The sequence below is a fragment of the Lissotriton helveticus genome, chromosome 2_1 (genome assembly GCF_964261635.1).
Source record: "Lissotriton helveticus chromosome 2_1, aLisHel1.1, whole genome shotgun sequence".
NCBI lineage: Eukaryota > Metazoa > Chordata > Amphibia > Caudata > Salamandridae > Lissotriton > Lissotriton helveticus.
Window position 1 is genome coordinate 1,907,515,185 of NC_136059.1, and position 18,222 is coordinate 1,907,533,406.

Consider the following 18,222-nt stretch of genomic DNA (forward strand, 5'->3'; position numbering starts at 1 on the left):
CAAGCCAAAGGAGCTTCAAAGATAATATATTTAATAGAAAATTTATTTTTCTCAAAACTTTGAGTTGTTATATGTATTAACTAAAAATAAAAATTTAAAAACTGTCATTGAAGTACTTGAACTTAAAGGCCATAATCCCGCAGCAGATTTTCTAATGATGTGTCTATTGCCAAGTCACTGAATAAAGAAGGTATTAAGTCCCGTTGTGTATCCACAAAAGCAGTAAGCGGATCACCTGAATCGTAAGCCAGTCACAAGTCACAGTGGGACCGTAACTTGGTCTTAGCATGCCTTACGTGAACACGCTTTAAGATTATGCATAGTTGCTTGCTGTATTTTTTTAATGAAAACTGTCTCCCTCATTGCAATTATGTCAGCTCATCCCATGAGCAAACTGCAAGAGCCTTCCGACCAGTTGCCATTCACCAACTTCTTCCCAGACAAACTGCTGCTGGGGACTTTGGCATCCTTTTTGCCGAAGCTTACAACTTCCTTCCACATTGGGCAGTCAATCACTCTAAATGTGTTCTTTGCTAGTCCCTTGAAATAGGATGTGAACTTTCTTTGGTTTGACCTCAAAAGGACTTTGAGTATTTATATTGATTGCAGTATGGCCATCAAGTGTGCTATCAGCTCTCTGTACGTTTTTCTAAAGTGAAGAAAAGGGACAAGTGTGCCGAAGAGGACCCTGTTGAGGTGGATAGCCTTTGTAATAAGTTCTGCAACACGCTGTCCAAGAACCAACGCTCTGAAGGAATAAAAGCCTATTTCATCAGGGTCAACACTGGTACAACTGTGTTGGTGCGAGTTAAGTCTGTCTTTGATATCTGCATGGCTATGACATGGGCGTTGGTGGAAACACTGACAAACCACTACTGCCTTGACCGGCAGCACCAGTGGAAGGACACTTTACCCATTCTGTTCAGCAAGACTTTTTTATTTGATTCCATTCCAAAGAACTTCCATATTTGGGAGGTTCTGCTTTGGTATCTATTCTAAAGGAAAGGAATTTGTGGCAAAAAGTATCCCTCAGCAGAACAAGTTACTTTGGTTACACTCTATGGGGTGTTTTTTTTTAAAGGTTTAATATGTTTATTGAAGTAAAAGCAAAAGAGGAGAAAGAATATAAGTATGCCCTTTTATAACAATATTTCATTAAATAAATAAAACTTAACTGATACTCAATTTAACTGCAGATTTGTCACTATCCTCCCACCTCCCCATTCTGTGACGTAGCCTCTTTTTAATATTTATTGAGATTCCGAATTAGTGTTCAGCATACTATCATCAATTGTATTATGCTCCACATCAGCAGGAGTGGAAAAGGAAAAGACAAGAATCTGACGTCAAAGAGCAGGGGTGGAGTTTATATGCTTCTCCAATCATTCACTTCCTGGACAGTATGGTATCAGTACGGAGCCAGACATCGAGGCATACCAGAATGCAGGAGCATAGCAGAAAAATTCTCTGGATCCATTTTGGCACCTAGGGCAATACTCCACAGGGGAAAGATTAACTTTTAGAAATGTGCTTGCTTTAACATACACCATATTAGCACACATTGCATTTCCACCATTAACACTTGAATGTGGCTTACTTCCTATGCTGAGGAAGGGAGGTTCCGGCCTGCATACCGTGCAAGTTCACTTCACTAGCAATTCCCTTCACATATTCATGCTGTATAAATTATTCTTCAAGAGACCTACTAACATTCTTTTTAAAAAAAAATATTTTTATTAGCATTTTCAGTGCAGAACAACAAAACCGGCATGTCAACCTCTCTCCAAAGATCCAAACACCGAGCCCCCCCACCAGCGCCCCAATCCTCTACTCATCATGGAAAGTCTTAGCAGCGTAAAATCCACATCAAAGTCTCTGGCAAAAATGATTAGGGCAACATCCGCCCGTCCGTGTCCCACATGGTCCCTCAACCCCGCTCCCTGCAACGATTCAGAGGCAACTATCTAACCCATGATATTGGCGCCATTTCCCCCACACCCTCCCAAACTTCTTTGGACACCCCCGTGCCTTGTAAGTGACCCTCTCTGCCGCCATATACAGGTCAAGGCCATCACGCCATTCTACCAGTCTCGGGCACTCTGGGGCTCCCCACTTCCTGGCCACATCCCTCTTGGCCACCACTAAGGCCAGCACCAGGAAAATTAACTGTGGGCAGCTTACATCAACATCATTTGTCATTCCCAAGAGGACCAGTTTGAGGTCCAGCTGAAGTGTGGTCTCCAGCACCGCTCCCAGTTCTTGGAGTACAGCCTCCCAATATTTCTGAATTTTCGAGCACGCCCAGATGGTGTGGAAAAAATCCCCTCTTTCAAACCCACAACGTAGGCAGCATGGATCTGGCGCCCTCCCCATTTTATGCAGTCTCACCCGATCAAAATAGGTCCTGTGTAGCACCTTGAACTGTATCAGCCGCAGGCGGGATTTAATTGCCACTTCGCGTGGATGCATTAAAACAGTCCCCCAGTCCACCTCATCCATTTCCCCCACTTCACTTTCCCAGAGTTGTCGTAGCCTTACTAGCCCATTAGGTATGTTACACATGAGTGTCTTGTATGTGAGGGATACTGCCTTTCGCGGGATCTGTTCCTGTAGGAGGCGACCCTCCAGTGGCGCGTATTCCGGAAGCGGCGTCGCCAGAGTCGCCTCTGCCCTCCAGGCGTGCCTTAATTGCATGTACCTGAAGACTTGTGTAGGCCCCAGGCCATATTCCCTCCTCATTTCCTCAAACGTTTGCAGTTCCCCCCTCTTTATCACATCGCCCAAGGTAGTAATCCCTATGGCGTCCCAGGCCCCAAAGCCCTTTAGTTTATGCAGTTCCTTGAGCCAGGTACATTTCCATAGGGGTGTCTGACGAGTAGGCCTGCCCTGCCATCCTGTGACCTTCGTGGCTGTAACCCACGCCCCTAGGGTGATTTTGGTAGCTGGCAGCAGCTTGCCCCTACCCTTCTCCCCATATAAGAAGTGCATAAATGTATGTGTACTCATCGTGTGTATTTCGAGGGTGTACGTAGGGTGTTGTGCCGGTGCGTGTATCCATTCATTTATTGGTGTGAGGTGTTCAGCCCAGTAGTAGGCCTCTAGGTTGGTTAGAGATATACCCCCGTCATACTGATGTCTCTGCAGGGTGGTCAGCGCGATTCGGGGCTGTTTTCCTAGCCATAGGACTGTACGAAGCTCAGCGTGGATGTCGCTAAAAACCTGTCTCCTGAGGGGAAAATATTCATTTTGGAAGGCGTACAGAAATTTTGGGAGAGTAATCATTTTAAACATGGGCGATCGGCCCAGGAGCGTCAACGGAAGGAGTCTCCAGCGTGCAGCATCCTCCGAGAAGCCGCTCACCACTCTCTGGATATTTATGGCGTATGAGAGGGAGCCGTCCGTGGTCACGAACACCCCCAGGTACTTAAAGCCCTCCCTCGTCGTCAGGAGCTTCTCCGGCAGGGCAGGCCAATTCTCCCTGGCTCCAGGGTCATAGAGGACCGACTTATGCCAGTTTATTTGGTACCCTGCTCGGGCCCCGTATCTAGCCAGCTCCCTAAACAGCGCAGGGATCGTGCTAGTCGGACGTGTAACGTAAAGGAGGATATCGTCCGCGTACAAGGATATCTTCTCTTGTGCGGCGCCTCCCACGTCCGTGCCGAACCCCGTGATGTCCTCAGTCCAAGAAAATTCAATTTTAGGGATGCTAGGCCCCCTTTTGCAATGTTTTTTCGAATACCCAATTCCACTAGGTGTAGTAGAACAGCAAGCAAGAATTTGTTCTCGATATTCACTCTTTCCAAGTGACTGATAGCTTCTTATTAATGCAGAGAAAAACAATGACAAATTGTTCTCATTTTAGGTTTGAATAAAGCCTTTTCACCCATTGTTTTCTCCAGACCAGAACAAATTACTTGTCTGCAAGGGTAGATGTTCCCTATGACTCAATAGATTTGATAAAAATAAGGGGCCATGAGAAACGAGACTTCATGCCTTTGCTATGAGCAAAAGGCTACATTTTGGGACTGACAGGATCCCGCCTAAGACGCATACCTTTTGTTAGCTTCATAAAAGCAATGCAAAAGTGCAACTACAATTGGCATTTTCTTTGTGAAGACTTGCAGAGCTCTTGTAATGCAAACTGTAGAGATGTAATCTGGGAATAAAGATCTTCAGCAATGAACCTCAAGTACTTCCTGTTTATTGGCAGTAGGAATGTGAAAGTATGTATCTTGGCAGTCTCAAGAGACAAACCAGCCCTGTTCATAGAGTACAGCTAAGACTTGTTTAAGGATGAGCATCTTGACCCAACTGTAATAGAGGAATATATATGTTTATAACCATCACCTTCAATATAGGGCGTCATCCCAACACTTTTTAGGCTTTCCTATATATCTGTAGTAGAGACCCTTCCCCACTGAAGTAAGAGAACCCATTTCCACCACTCCTTTAATAAATAGGGAACACAACTCTGTATGGAGGGAGCAGTACAAGGGTGGAAAAATCTAAAGCACTTTTCATGCAGAAATTTATTTTCCTACATCGATCGTTGGCTGTGGTAAGGGTAAGGCAACCTTATTGTCCCATTACAAATCCAAACATTGTTAATAACATTCTCCTCAGCATAGCCTAGGTGGTGTATTTCTGAGTGTTGGGCTGTTCGACTCAATATATGGACTTTAGGCAACAGCTTTCCCCACCATCCTAGAGTGTTGCTCTGATATCTGTTCAGGTCACCTGAATAAAAAATAATCCTAGATGCTGTAAATGTAAACTGTATGAGATCCTCCAACAATACAATACAATAATGATCTGGCCTAGCATCATGATCCTCAGTGTGCTAGATTAGTATTTGTTTTCTGATATTTACAGCTTTTTATGTGCAAATGTCTCTTATAAATATCGGGACAATGTTTTACTTATAGGATAGAGCATAGGGTGCCACTAATGGCACAACATATGCAGAGATCAGACATGACAACATTCTGTTACATAAGCAGCAATGCTTCACTCAACCATTTCAGGTCCCACAAATGTCCTATCTCAGTAGGTATCAGAAGGTGTACGGCCTGTAAAGGGATCACCATGGGCAATAGCAAAATGTAAGGAGGGAACATGATCGCCATTAACAAAGTCAAAGGTCCATTACCTTCTTCTTCCAATTGATACTATTTACTCCGCAGATTTTTTAACCTTAAAAACTGCCTCAAAATCATCTAAATTTGGATACATAAATGAAAATTAACAAAGAAAGTAATCTGAAAAATGCTGAGCCACCCCAGTCTTCAATTAGGGTAATCTATATTCAAACAAAGTCTCTACACTGGCCATCAGAGTCCTGGCCACAAAGTTTCACAAACATACGAAGAGAAGATAAAAAATCTTCTAAGGCACCCCCTGCCAAGAAAGGATCTTAATTCACACTGTACCTAGTAGGATGTAAAATTATTCGACCTCTCTAAATAACCTATATGAACAACTTAGTTACCTTCGGTAATGTCTTATCTGGTAAAGAACTATCTAGCTGCAGATTCCTTACCTTAGAATTGTCCCCAGGTGTCAGACTGGATCTGTAACATTTTTGTGAGCAGTACTTCGGCATGCCAGTAGGTGGCAGTGATCTGCTCCACAGGACGTTGGTGGCGGTGACCACGCCAGATGTGACTTGCACAGTGCCTATATAGGCGCCACCCCAGCACACTGAAGTCAGCTACTTTTCGCGAATTTCCACGCCAGGAGGGCAGGGTCATGAAGTACACTAACCACAGGTGTGGACAACTAGAACCCTAAAAGGGGAAAGCTCTGTTCCAAGAAATCTATTTGCAGAGCTGGGAGGATGAGTGGGTGGTTAAGGAATGTGCAGCTAGACAGAGTTTCTACCAGATAAGGCATTAAAGAAGGTAAGTGACTTGTTCATCTGATAGAGACTTTTAGCCGCAGATTCCATATCTTAGAATAGATACCCAAGCAATACCTCCCTGGAGGTGATTCTGCGGACCAGTTTCACACAATTAAGTTCTGTAGGACCAAATGGGCAAAGTGCACGTACCAACGGAGCTGACTGTCCGGGCAGTAGTCTTTAGTGAATGTGTGCAGAGATGTCCACGTTGCAGCCTGGCAGATGTCCAGGACCAGAACTCCGCATGGTAAAGCAGTGGTCGCAGTCTTGGCCCCGGTGGAATGAGTACAAGGGGGTTGCTTTTTGGCCAATGCAAAGCAGAGTTTAACGCAGAGCAAGATCCACTTAGAGATGGTCCGCTTCCTCACAGGCTTTCCCTTCTTCGCTCCAACATACCCCACAAAGAGTTTTTCCATCCGGAACTCTCTTGTGCGGTTAGGGCAGAAGTACAAAGTTGCACCTCTTCCTTGGAAACATGTGGCGATGTGTAAAAGGTAGGCAGAATCATGGACTAGCTTACATGAAAGTGAGTGACCAGTTTCAGTAGAAAGGACACTATTCTGTTGAACAAGCTTGTCTGGGTAGATGTTCAGGTAAGGATGCTTGGATGACAAAGCCTGCAGCTCACTGACCCCATATTAAAGTCACCAGGATGGCTGTCATGATGGTAAGGGGCCTGAGAGGACAGTGTGCAAAGGCTGAAAGGATCACACATCAGAAATGTCAGGACCAGATTAAGGTCCCACTGAGGCATAATGAAGGGAGAAAGAGGAAACATATGTTGCAAACCTTTCAAGTACCTATGTACAATAGGGGATTGGAAGTGAGAAGGTTTGTCAGCTGACCACAGAAAAGCAAATACAGCACAAAGTGAGCCATTAATTGTGCCCAGAGCAGAGCTCTGCTGGCCAAGGGAAAGAACAAACAGAAGAACATGAGAGAGGAGAGCAGAAAGAGGGTCAACCTGTTTCGCTATACAACAGCCACAAATTTGCCCCAACAGCAGGCGTATATCGTTTTGGTGGAGGGACTCCTGGCTGCCATAATAAGACTGCAGAGTTCGGGCAGAAGTTCGAAGGCTGTCAACTGTTGTTGCTCAATCCCCACGCAAGAAAGTGGTGCATAGATAAGTGCGGGTGGAGAACCCTCCACTTCTGCAGTGACAGAAGATCCCCATGAATGGCCAGCCTTATTGGAGGACCGATGGCAATGCTAAACAGCCTGGAATACCAAACTCTCCGATGCCAGTCTGGAGTCACAAGGGTGACTGGTGACCAGTTATTCCTGATCTTCTTGAGAACTTTGGGTAGGAATGCTATGGACAAAAGGTGTAGAGGAGGCCTGAGCTCCACTTGAGACAAAATGGTCTCTGAGCGTGAACCGCCTTGGAAACTCTAGTGCTCAGAACTGCTGACATTGTACGTTCTAGGTGGTGGTGAATAGACCTAACCAAGGCTCTCTCCACTGCTGAAAAAGATCTTGCACCACTTCCGTATGGAGGTGCCATGTGTTATCTGCTAGGCATCTTCGGCGGAGTTTGTCTGCCCATGACTTCAGAGAACCCACCAAGTGTTGAACAGTCAGGGAAATGCCCTGATATTCCAGCCATGTCTGGAGACACAGGGCCTCAACCCCACCCTGCCCTGTTTGTCGCAGTACAACATGGAACTGGTGTTGTCCATGAACACCTGCGATAGCCTTCCCTTGATGGTGGGTAAGAAAGGCTTTCTAATGCCAGCTGGATAGCCCAAAGCTCCAGAAGGTTGATGTGGAGGCTGTATTTTGCTGGAGATCAGAGGCCTCTGATCTCCACCTCTCCTAAATGGATGCCCCATCCCAGTAGTGATGCATCTGTCTTCACTGTCAGATTCAATTGGGAAAGGAAGAGAGGTCTGCCGCTGACCCAATCGTGGTTTGTTAGCCACCACTGCAGACCATTTGCAGTTTCCTCCGAGAATTGGGCAATGAAGGAGAGATTCCCCTGATGCTGTGCCCACGGGAACTTCAGGCCCCAAAGCAAAGCCTGCATCTGGGCATGTGTCACCACCACAATGCAGGAGACCATGAGGCCCAACAGCCTCAGAGTCAGTCTCACTGAAATCCAGGATAGAGACCGAAACATCCGTATCATAGCCTGAAAATCCTGAACTTGCCTTTAAGGAGGATAGACCTGAAACTGTACGCTGTCCAGAACAGCTCTGATGAAAGGGAGCGTCTAAGAGGGAGTCAAGTGTGATAGACACACTGACCGTGAACCCCAGACTGGCTCGACCTCTGGCAGCCAGACACACAAGGCCTGTGGGTACTGTGTCCTCGGCTACGCAGAGGCTGAGAAGCATGTACACCGTGGGGGCTGGGAAGGTACAGACTAAGCTGGAATCCCCTTCTAGGGCCAAGAAAGGAGTGAAAGGCAGATTGGGGGGAGGGAAGGGCAGTTAAAAAGATCCAAGGACCTGGACATAGCCTTGCTCTCCTTAAAGCTCTCCAGCACTGAATCTGACTTGTTTCCGAAGAGAAAGGAGCCATCAAAGGGCATGTTCATAAGATATGCTCAGATATTAAAAAAAAAAGCCCCCTGTCCTCAGCTAGACATGGCACCTTAAGGCTACCGTTGATGAATCCGCTCTGCCCAGCAAGTCAGTGGTATCTAGTCAACAGCACGGGCATCTGTCACTTTCTGGCCAAACTATAAACATGGCCCAAGTCACAATTTTAGTCTTTTCGAACAATACCCTTCCTTAAAATAAGCAAAGAATCTAAAGTTAGAAATCAGCATGTGTATGCCGTTGTCCTTACAATTTTAATACATCAACTCAACAATGGCAGAAGGGTAATCGTATGTATGCTTCTTACTGATTCTTGTAGGTGTCAATCCTGTTCTACCCAGTCAGGTGGTTTAGAGCACCCTAGAAAGGTACAGTAACCCAACAACAAACCCAATTAAAGATATCATAAAGAAACTGATGTAATTAAGCTGGATGCCTATGGGTGTGACCTGACTGTAGGAGCAGACATAACTTCCACCATTCCTGCTAAGATAACTCATCGAACACAAACATCCATTTGAACAAAATGTGTTTTCTCATATTTAGCCACATTAACGAACAAGTTACTTACCTTCGGTAACGATATATCTGTAAGAAACAGTAGTTAGTATTAGATTCCTTACCTTAGAATATCCCCAGGCGTCAGTCTGGATCCGGAAACTTTTGCGTAGCAGTACCCCTGCGCGTCGGTAGGCGTCGTCTGCAGGCGTCCCCTGCGGCTCCGCGTCGTCGGCGTCGTGCGCCGTGATGACGTCGCTGGAGTATATAGACGCCGCCTCCGCGCGCTGACGTCAGTTCTTTGCACACAGCTATTCCGCGCCAGAACACGCAGAGCCATGTGAGAACTAACACTGGTGCCACTTGAAACTAGGGCCCTGAAAGGGATGTCCTTAACCCTAGGTATCAGTTCGCAGAACGGGGAGGACGGGCGGGGCGGTAAGGAATCTAATACTAACTACTGTTTCTTACAGATATATCGTTACCGAAGGTAAGTAACTTGTTCATCTGAAAGAAACAGGTTAGTATTAGATTCCTTACCTTAGAAAAGATACCCCAGCAATACCAACCCCGGTGGTGGGTCTGCGAACCAATACAATCCTACACCAGAAAATCCTGGAGGACCGAACGGCCAAAGAAGCCGTCCCTCCGGACTTGACTGTCCAGGCAGTAATGCCTCGCAAAGGTGTGCAGCGAGGCCCACGTAGCCGCCGGGCAAATGTCCTGCAAAGGGACTCCCCGGCCCAGGGCAGTAGTAGACGCCGTGGCCCGAGTGGAATGGGCCCTCAGCCCAACAGGAGGCTCCTTCCGAGCCAAAGAGTAGCAAGCTTTGATGCACAGGACGACCCACCGAGAGATGGTTCGTTTCTGTACCGCCCTTCCCTTCTTCTCACCCACGTAGCCAACAAACAGTTGGTCATCCACCCGGAACTGGCGTGTGCGATCCATATAAAATGAAAGCGCATGTTTTGGGTCCAGACGATGGAGCCGCTCTTCATCTTTTGAAGGATGCGGAGGCGGGAAGAAGGAGGGTAAGGTGATGGATTGCCCGATGTGAAAAGCAGAAACTACTTTGGGCAGGAAAGAAGGCCTAGTCCTAAGAACCACCTTGTCAGGATGGACGGACAAGAAAGGAGGTTTAACAGAAAGAGCCTGGAGCTCACTCACTCTCCTGGCAGAGGTGATGGCAACCAGGAAGGCCGTCTTTAAAGTGAGAAGACGGAGAGGACAGGAATGAAGCGGCTCAAAGGGAGCACACATCAAGAATATCAGAACCAGGTTCAAGTCCCACTGAGGCATCACGAACGGAACAGGTGGATACATGTGCGTGATGCCTTTCAAGAATCTCAGTACAATAGGGGACTTGAATAAAGATGGCTGATCAGGTAGCCTTAAGAAGGCGGAAAGGGCAGAAAGGTAGCCCTTGATAGTGCCCAGAGCAGAGCCCTGCTGGGCAAGAGAAAGAAGGAAGAGAACCTCGGAAAGAGGGGCAGAAAGGGGGTCCACAGCCTTTGCTGTGCACCATGCCACAAATCTGTTCCACCGGCAGGCGTATACCGACTTTGTGGAGGGACGCCTGGCTGCCAGAATCACATCACACACTTCAGGAGGCAAGTCAAATGGCCTCAACTGTCGCCGCTCAATCTCCACGCATGGAGGTGGAGGCTGGACAGGTTCGGGTGGAGGACCGTCCCCTGCTGCTGCGACAGAAGGTCCTCCTGAAGGGGCAGGCGGATCGAGGGACCGACTGACATGCTGAGTAGCTCGGGATACCAGTATCTTCGAGCCCAGTCCGGAGCCACAAGGATAACTTGGGCCCGGTCGCGCCTGATCTTCTTCAGCACTCTGGGCAGAAGTGGTATAGGCGGAAAGGTGTACAACAGACCGCAACTCCACTCGCGCCGAAAGGCGTCGCCGAGCGAGTGCCGTCTTGGAAACTCCAACGCGCAGAACTGATGACATTGCGCGTTCTCTTCTGTGGCGAATAGATCTAACCAAGGCTCTCCCCATTGCTGAAAGAGGCCGTTCGCCACGTCCGAGTTCAGACGCCATTCGTGATCCACCGAGCACCGACGGCTGAGTTCGTCCGCCCTGGCGTTCAGAGAACCTGCCAGGTGTTGAACCGTCAGAGTCACGCCCTGACGTTCCAGCCATTGCCAGAGGCGCAGAGCCTCCTGGCAAAGGGTCCACGACCCCACACCGCCCTGTTTGTTGCAGTACCACATGGCGGTGGTGTTGTCCGTGAACACCTGCACTACACTCCCGTTGACAAAGGGGAGGAATGCCTTCAGTGCTAGGCGAATCGCCCGCAGCTCCAACATGTTGATATGGAGCCGGGACTCCGCCGGAGACCAGATGCGTCTGATCTCCGCCTCTCCCAAGTGGCCTCCCCAGCCCTGGAGGGACGCGTCCGTCACAACTATGTGCTCCGGTTGGGGAAGGGAGAGGGATCTGCCCCTGACCCAATCGCGGTCCGTAAGCCACCACTGCAACTGTCTCGCAGTGCCCTCCGAGATCAGGACATGGTCGGACAGGTTGCCCTGATGCTGGGCCCACTGAAACTTCAGGTCCCACTGCAGAGCCCGCATCCGCCATCTGGCGTGATGCACCAGAAGGATGCAGGAGGCCATCAGCCCCAGAAGCCGCAGCGTCAACCTGACCGAAACCCGGGACAACGGCTGAAAGATGGGAATCAGAGCCTGAATATCCCGGACCCGCCGTTCCGGAGGATAAACCCGAAACTGCGCCGAGTCGAGAACTGCTCCGATGAAAAGGAGCTTTTGAGAGGGACACAGGTGTGATTTCGGCACATTGAGGGAAACCCCCAGCTCGTGCAGGAGGTCTGCCGTCATCTGAAGGTGGTGGACGACTGTCTGGGGCGAGCCCGCCTTCAACAACCAGTCGTCGAGGTAGGGGAAGACTGAAACCCCTAACCGGCGCAGATGAGCTGCGACCACCGCCATCACTTTCGTGAACACCCGTGGGGCGCTGGTAAGGCCGAATGGGAGCACGATAAACTGAAAGTGCTCGTGGCCTACCGTGAACCGCAGGTAACGCCGGTGGGCCGGCAGGACGGGGATGTGAAAATACGCATCCTGCAAGTCCAACGCTACCATCCAGTCTTGTGGGTCTAGAGCAGCCAAGACCTGAGCCAAAGTCAACATCTTGAACTTCTCCTTCCGGAGGAAGCCGTTGACGTTCCGTAGGTCCAAGATAGGACGTAGGCCCCCTTTGTCCTTCTTGGGTACCAGAAAGTAGTGGGAGTAGCAACCACGCCCTACTTCTGGCCCAGGAACGCGCTCGATGGCCCCCTTGGCCAAGAGGGCCGTAACTTCCTCCTGCAGAAGTGTCAAGTGGTCCCCCGACACACGGTGGTTCTGCGGTGGCATGGCTGGAGGAGTGGACTCGAAGGGGAGGGAGTAGCCCCTTCGGACAAGCTGCAGCACCCACCTGTCCGACGTGATCGTGCCCCAGCGGGAGTGGTGATGGCGAACCCTGCCACCCACTGGCGCCACATGGGCCCGAAAGCTCGGACTAGGAAGATTTGGAGGCTGCTGCGGGGGGAGGTGTGGACTGACCTCGCCGCTGTCCCCTACCGCCACCCCGGCGGAATCCACGGCCGCCACCGCGCTGAGGAGCGTTCTGCGGTGCGTGGCTGGCAGCACGTGTGGGACCGCCCCTTCCGTGGCCACGAAAGGAGCGAAACGAACCCGTCTGCTGGCGCTGGGTCGAAAGACCCAAGGACTTGGCCGTGACCCTGGAGTCCTTGAAGCGCTCAAGCGCGTTGTCCGCTTTGTCACCGAACAGGCGACTGCCATCGAAAGGCATGTCCATGAGGGCATTCTGGACATCCGGCGAGAAGTTGGCGGATCTCAGCCAAGCATGGCGACGAATCGCCACCGTCGTGGACATAGCCCGTCCCAGCGAGTCGGTCGTGTCAAGACCACACCGTATGGAATACCTCGCCGCGTCCCGGCCTTCAATCAAGGCCTGGTTGAGCTTGTCCCGCACCTCCTGCGGGCATTGCGGCAGACACTCCGCGACGGTATCCCACAGAGAGTGGGTGTAGCGGCCTAAGAGGCATGCGGTATTGCAAGACCGCAGTCCTGCACTCAAAGACGAAAAGACCTTCTTGCCAAATTGGTCATATCGCTTAGATTCCCGATCGGGCGGAGCCGTCGGGAATGCGGACTGGGAAGTGGAGGCTTGGATCACCAGACTCTCCGGGGAGGGATGGGTGGAGAGGAAGGCAGGGTCGTCCGAACACAGACGGTGACGCCTGGCAACGTTTCGGTCAACAGGTGAACCGGAAGCGGGCCTGGACCAGGTGCCCAAAAGGACATCCGTCAGGGCGTCATTAAACGGCAGCAGAGGCTCCTGTGGGCATGACTGCGGTTTAAACACCTCGGTGAGGATGTTAGGCTTCACCTTAGCGACGGGGAGCTCAAGGCCTTGGCAGCCCTCATCAGTACCACCGAATAGGCAGCCCCAGCCTCCGACGCCACAGTGGGAGGCGAGACAAACCCAGGGTTAGGCGACTCGTCCAGGCCACTGGCATCACCTAAGTCACCTACCCAGTCCACGTCGTACTGGCATGCACGTGACAAAGGGTCCTCAGACCCCTCCCAACCCTCTCCATAATCGTCCTCATCGCCATAGTTCGAGTCAACGATATAGACCGGCTCCTCGGAGCCAATGGGCCCCAACGGCGCCGGACTCGGCGTCGGACGATGCCGGTCCGACTCCGCGTCAGGAGTCAGAGAGGGAACGGGGGTGGCGCCGCGAGGCGCCGGAGCCCCGACGCCGGCCGGAACCGACGGCGGAGTCACGGCGCCGCGCGGAGGCGGCACCACGGGTTGCCCCAATGGAATCGGCGCCGGAGAGGCCGGATGACCAGCCGGCGACGACCCTGAAGGGCCCAGCGGCGCTGGGGCCGGAGCCGCCGGCGGCGTCGGGGCCGGAGCATCCGGCGGCGTCGGGGCAGGTGCACCCGAACCGCTCGGGCCCCCAGACGGGACCGACGGGCCCGCAGGCGCCGTAGGCCCCGCCGGAGGAGACATCGCCCTCATAGCCATGAGGAACTCCTCAATCTCCTCGCGCGACGCGCCTTCCCCAGGGACCGACGGGTATGGGGCAGACGGCGTCGGCGACCCACGCGGGGGTGGGGCCACCCGAACCCCTGGCCGCATCACGCGGGCGTCGGGGGGAGTCGGGGGTACGATGACGACGCCCCGACTTCTTGTGTCGCTTACCTGAGGAACCGGAGGAAAGGTGGCGACTCCCGGAGCGCTCATGGCGGCTCCGCGATCGTTCTCTCGACCGCTCCCTCGACCTCCGACCGGACCGGGACCGCTCTCGACGCGGGGCCGACACTCGGAGCTCGAGCAGCTTGCGGGACCGCTCCCGCCTAGCTTTACTTGTCAAGGCCCGGCAGTCGACGCAGGACTCCACGTCGTGGTCCGCGCCCAGACACCGGAGGCAGAGTCGATGGTGGTCGGTGACCGACATCAGGCGGTCGCACCCGTCGCAACTTTTAAAACCGGGCATCCTACCGGCACCTGAAGATAGAGTTAGATGTAACAAAAAACTTGGTCAAAAGACCGGAGTACTGCTCTTCGGATCTGCGCTAACTGGCGCGGAAAAAAGAAGAACTGACGTCAGCGCGCGGAGGCGGCGTCTATATACTCCAGCGACGTCATCACGGCGCACGACGCCGACGACGCAGAGTCGCAGGGGACGCCTGCAGACGACGCCTACCGACGCGCAGGGGTACTGCTACGCAAAAGTTTCCGGATCCAGACTGACGCCTGGGGATATTCTAAGGTAAGGAATCTAATACTAACCTGTTTCTTTCAGATATACATTAACACAACTGAATAAAATCCAGCTCCTAAGAGTGTCATCCTCAATATTTTTCTGGGACACTTTCATTTTAGCAAACACAGGAATCACGGCAAGTTTTGCAAAGTAGCCACTGCTGTCTTCATACACTACTAAGAGTTTGTGTCAGTACATTACCTGCTCTTTACTTACAGGTTGTGATTTCTGTCACTATAACAATAGGAGATTTTCAGGGATACAACTGCAGCCTGCGATTCACATTTCAGCCTTGTATTACCCTTCCTGCAGTACACAACATTCTTGAGCATTACATTTAGTCATGGGGAGTATAAAGGTGGCCTCTTATTTAAAAGTTAATATGTCAAGGTCAGGAGATGGGTAGTAATTTTAGACCAATATTTAAATTTACAATACAGCCACATGGACACAATCACAGTATGATCTTTAGACAACTAATTACATTTTACAATACCTGCGGTGCATTTGTGATGGGCAGACAAATCCCCAAATCATTGACAGTGAGCTGGAGGAAAAGGGTGCCAAATGCTTGAACAGATGTTTGCTGGATACCAGGCAGCATGTCTACTACTTCCTTAGTAGCCACGTGCACATCCTTATTTAATGCTAACCGCTGTTCATTCCAGTTATCGTAGGCGGCCTTGTAGTTCAGCCAAAACAGCACCGCTGAAATTATAAACAAAAATCTATGTGCATGTTTCTGAAAACATGCTACAGTCATTGGCTTAGTACAAAAAAGAACTAGGGGTTGAACACAATGGATTTTCTCTACTTATAAGACAGCAACTGATAAATAAACATCTCAATAGTCTGGTATAGAGTTCAAAACAATTTACACACAAGCTGGCACCTGAAATCCTAGCAACATCAATTGTGACTAAGGCACCAATTTTTTTCAGACTGATGATCTGACCCAACAGGAGTCTGCACATCAAAGCGAATTACAACTGCTGCAGTAATACACCACTTTCTTGCCCCTCCCAAAACGTGGCTTCACTTTTGTGGCAAAAATCCCCACATTCTGATTTTGGTAGCTAGCAATGGTATAATAAACAAAGGTATTATATCTTTCTCACTTTCGAATTCATTACATTTGTGACTGCAATCAGATATGGAAACCCACCCTCTCTTCCTCTGGAGGAACATCCTGTAGTGCAGGCATAAAACGCACTGGCCGCAAACACAGGAGGACCCTGAAACACTACCTTCTATTACCTTTAATATCAATGGTTTTAGTACTCATATGAAAGTGATGCAATACTTCAATTTAAAATTGCATAAACCCTCTTGCAAGACGTTTTTGTAGAGAGAACTTAAGTGAGAATACAAACCAATAGTTGAAGAGCGAGGCACTTTTGCAACATCAATCACTGAACTATATGCCTTCATCTATTATTATTTGTGTCTGACACTGGTAGTGTACTTTGACTAAAAACACTTTCTAATTTCATTAGCATTCATTACAAAAGTTCTCTTTGACATTGTTACAGCACTATTTCGCAAAAAGTCATTCTTATTGGCCAGAGACTAGAGATTATGTTAATTGCAATTTAGCTGTACTGTTCTGTTCTGGACACTAACTGTTTTAGTCCCTGACCACCATGTCCTCTCACAGGCAAGTTGACAAGAACTCTCCAGAAGCCACTACTAATGCAGGCACACTGATGTACCTCCGTTAAAGGATTCTCATATTTGATTTGGGTATTTGGGTCATTAGAGAAGTAATTTAGCTTGGGGAGACATTGCTTATGCGGGCCAAATTTATCTGACCAACATTTTTAAAATGACATACATGTTTCAGTAATGATGTACTATTTCAGGAACTAAGTGACCTAAATACTTCATTTTGGTGCCATGGGTTCTGGGAGTCAAGTAGTCTTATGGCAACACAAAATAACTCCTCAGAGCAATTATTCCGCCATTTTCCAAAATGGCAGCTATAATAGAGGAAGAAAAGACATATATAGAAATGAAACAATCAATGATGGTTTTTAATTATTTTATGTACACACAAAACAATGTTTATAATCTGAATATGAACAAACTAAAGTTTATCACTTATTCATAGTTCAGTTTATTGGTTTCGGCAACTGCTCGTGTTACAGTTGCAGAATGTTGAACATTTGAGAAGACAATATCAACAGGAACATCTTATTTTATCACAGGTTTTGCAAGTACATGTAAGTTCTGTGGTTAGAGGCTTTACAAATTGCACTTAATCTCTCCGTATGCATGATCCAAAACATTTACACATCTTCTGATCAAGTAGAACACTTTTAATGTTTCCACACACAGAATATGATGTCGGTGGAAGGTCACTTAGCGGGACTGATCTCTTGAACTCACTCTACCGAAAATCATAAAATGTGTGACAGTCAGAACTTGTTTTCCACACACTAACAAATTATTTTTCTCTGTCTTTAAAGCCACATTCTTCCTCTGTCTCAGCAAATCCTTTTAGAAACTTCACAGGTTCAGCAGGTAAAACTCTATGCTTTGTTCCAATTTTGCTCATAGTATCATCACCGTAAGAATGTGTGCCCTGATAAGAGCATTGGGCATCTCTGGGTCAAGTTTCTTGCACAGAATATTAGGCAGGATTACTTTTCTTTTCTTGCCTGTTCCATAACGTATCCATAACTGACAACTCTTGACTTATGAACATTGCAGCACATCTAAGTAGCACAACAATAACATCTGTGTCATTTGACAGTACAATGATTCGATTGGATCCATTTCAAACAGCCCATTCAACATGTGGCATAACCCGAAGCTCAGCTTCCTCTAATTTGCTGTTAAGTTATTGAACAATAATGCCTGTACCATTTGAAAATATTTCTGCAGGCACCAACTCCTCATTGACAATGATTCCACCTGCATTCAATGGAAATTCAGTGTTCACTGAAGCATCGGCAATGTTTTGGCAAATTAACATCTCCAAGTTCATCTTGTTCGATGTTGACCAGAATTTTAAAGGTTTCACATGTATAGGTGTCGAATTTTAGATGCAACGAAGGTCAATTGTCTCACTTGTAGAAATTCATCTGATTCTCTCACATTCTTTGACAGATAATTCAAGATAACTGTCAAAATCAATGTGCAGTTCCTGCAAGGTGCACACTGACTTTGATATCTGTAGAACAGTCTGAACGACTCTGCTGAGGTTTTGCATGGATGAAATCTTGACCATTCACAATTGTGAGATATAGTCCACAACAACAGCAGTTTTCAATGAGGGCAACTTTTCGAATTGAAATTCTTCAGGTGAAATTCTTTTTTCGAGCTCTCGTACAAGTTTTGCTTCACTGGTTTGTTGCAGCATATCCATCAAATAATGCAGTTGTTGGAAGAAGATTGTGTGACAGAATGTCCTTGATAAATTCACCCCATTCTTTTGCTACATCCATTTGGCTGTTTGTA

The 18,222-nt window shown here is 48.7% G+C and overlaps 1 protein-coding gene across 15 annotated transcripts in view; it reads right to left on the reverse strand.

Moving 5' to 3' along the window:
• BLTP1 (bridge-like lipid transfer protein family member 1) overlaps positions 1–18,222 on the reverse strand; it is a 2,102,388-nt gene that overhangs the window by 812,516 nt on the left and 1,271,650 nt on the right. For all 15 annotated transcript variants that reach the window (XM_078676841.1, XM_078676840.1, XM_078676839.1 and 12 more), the window contains one exon: positions 15,257–15,468. In XM_078676841.1, the coding sequence (XP_078532967.1) occupies positions 15,257–15,468 (212 nt within the window). The remainder of the gene's footprint in view (positions 1–15,256; positions 15,469–18,222) is intronic.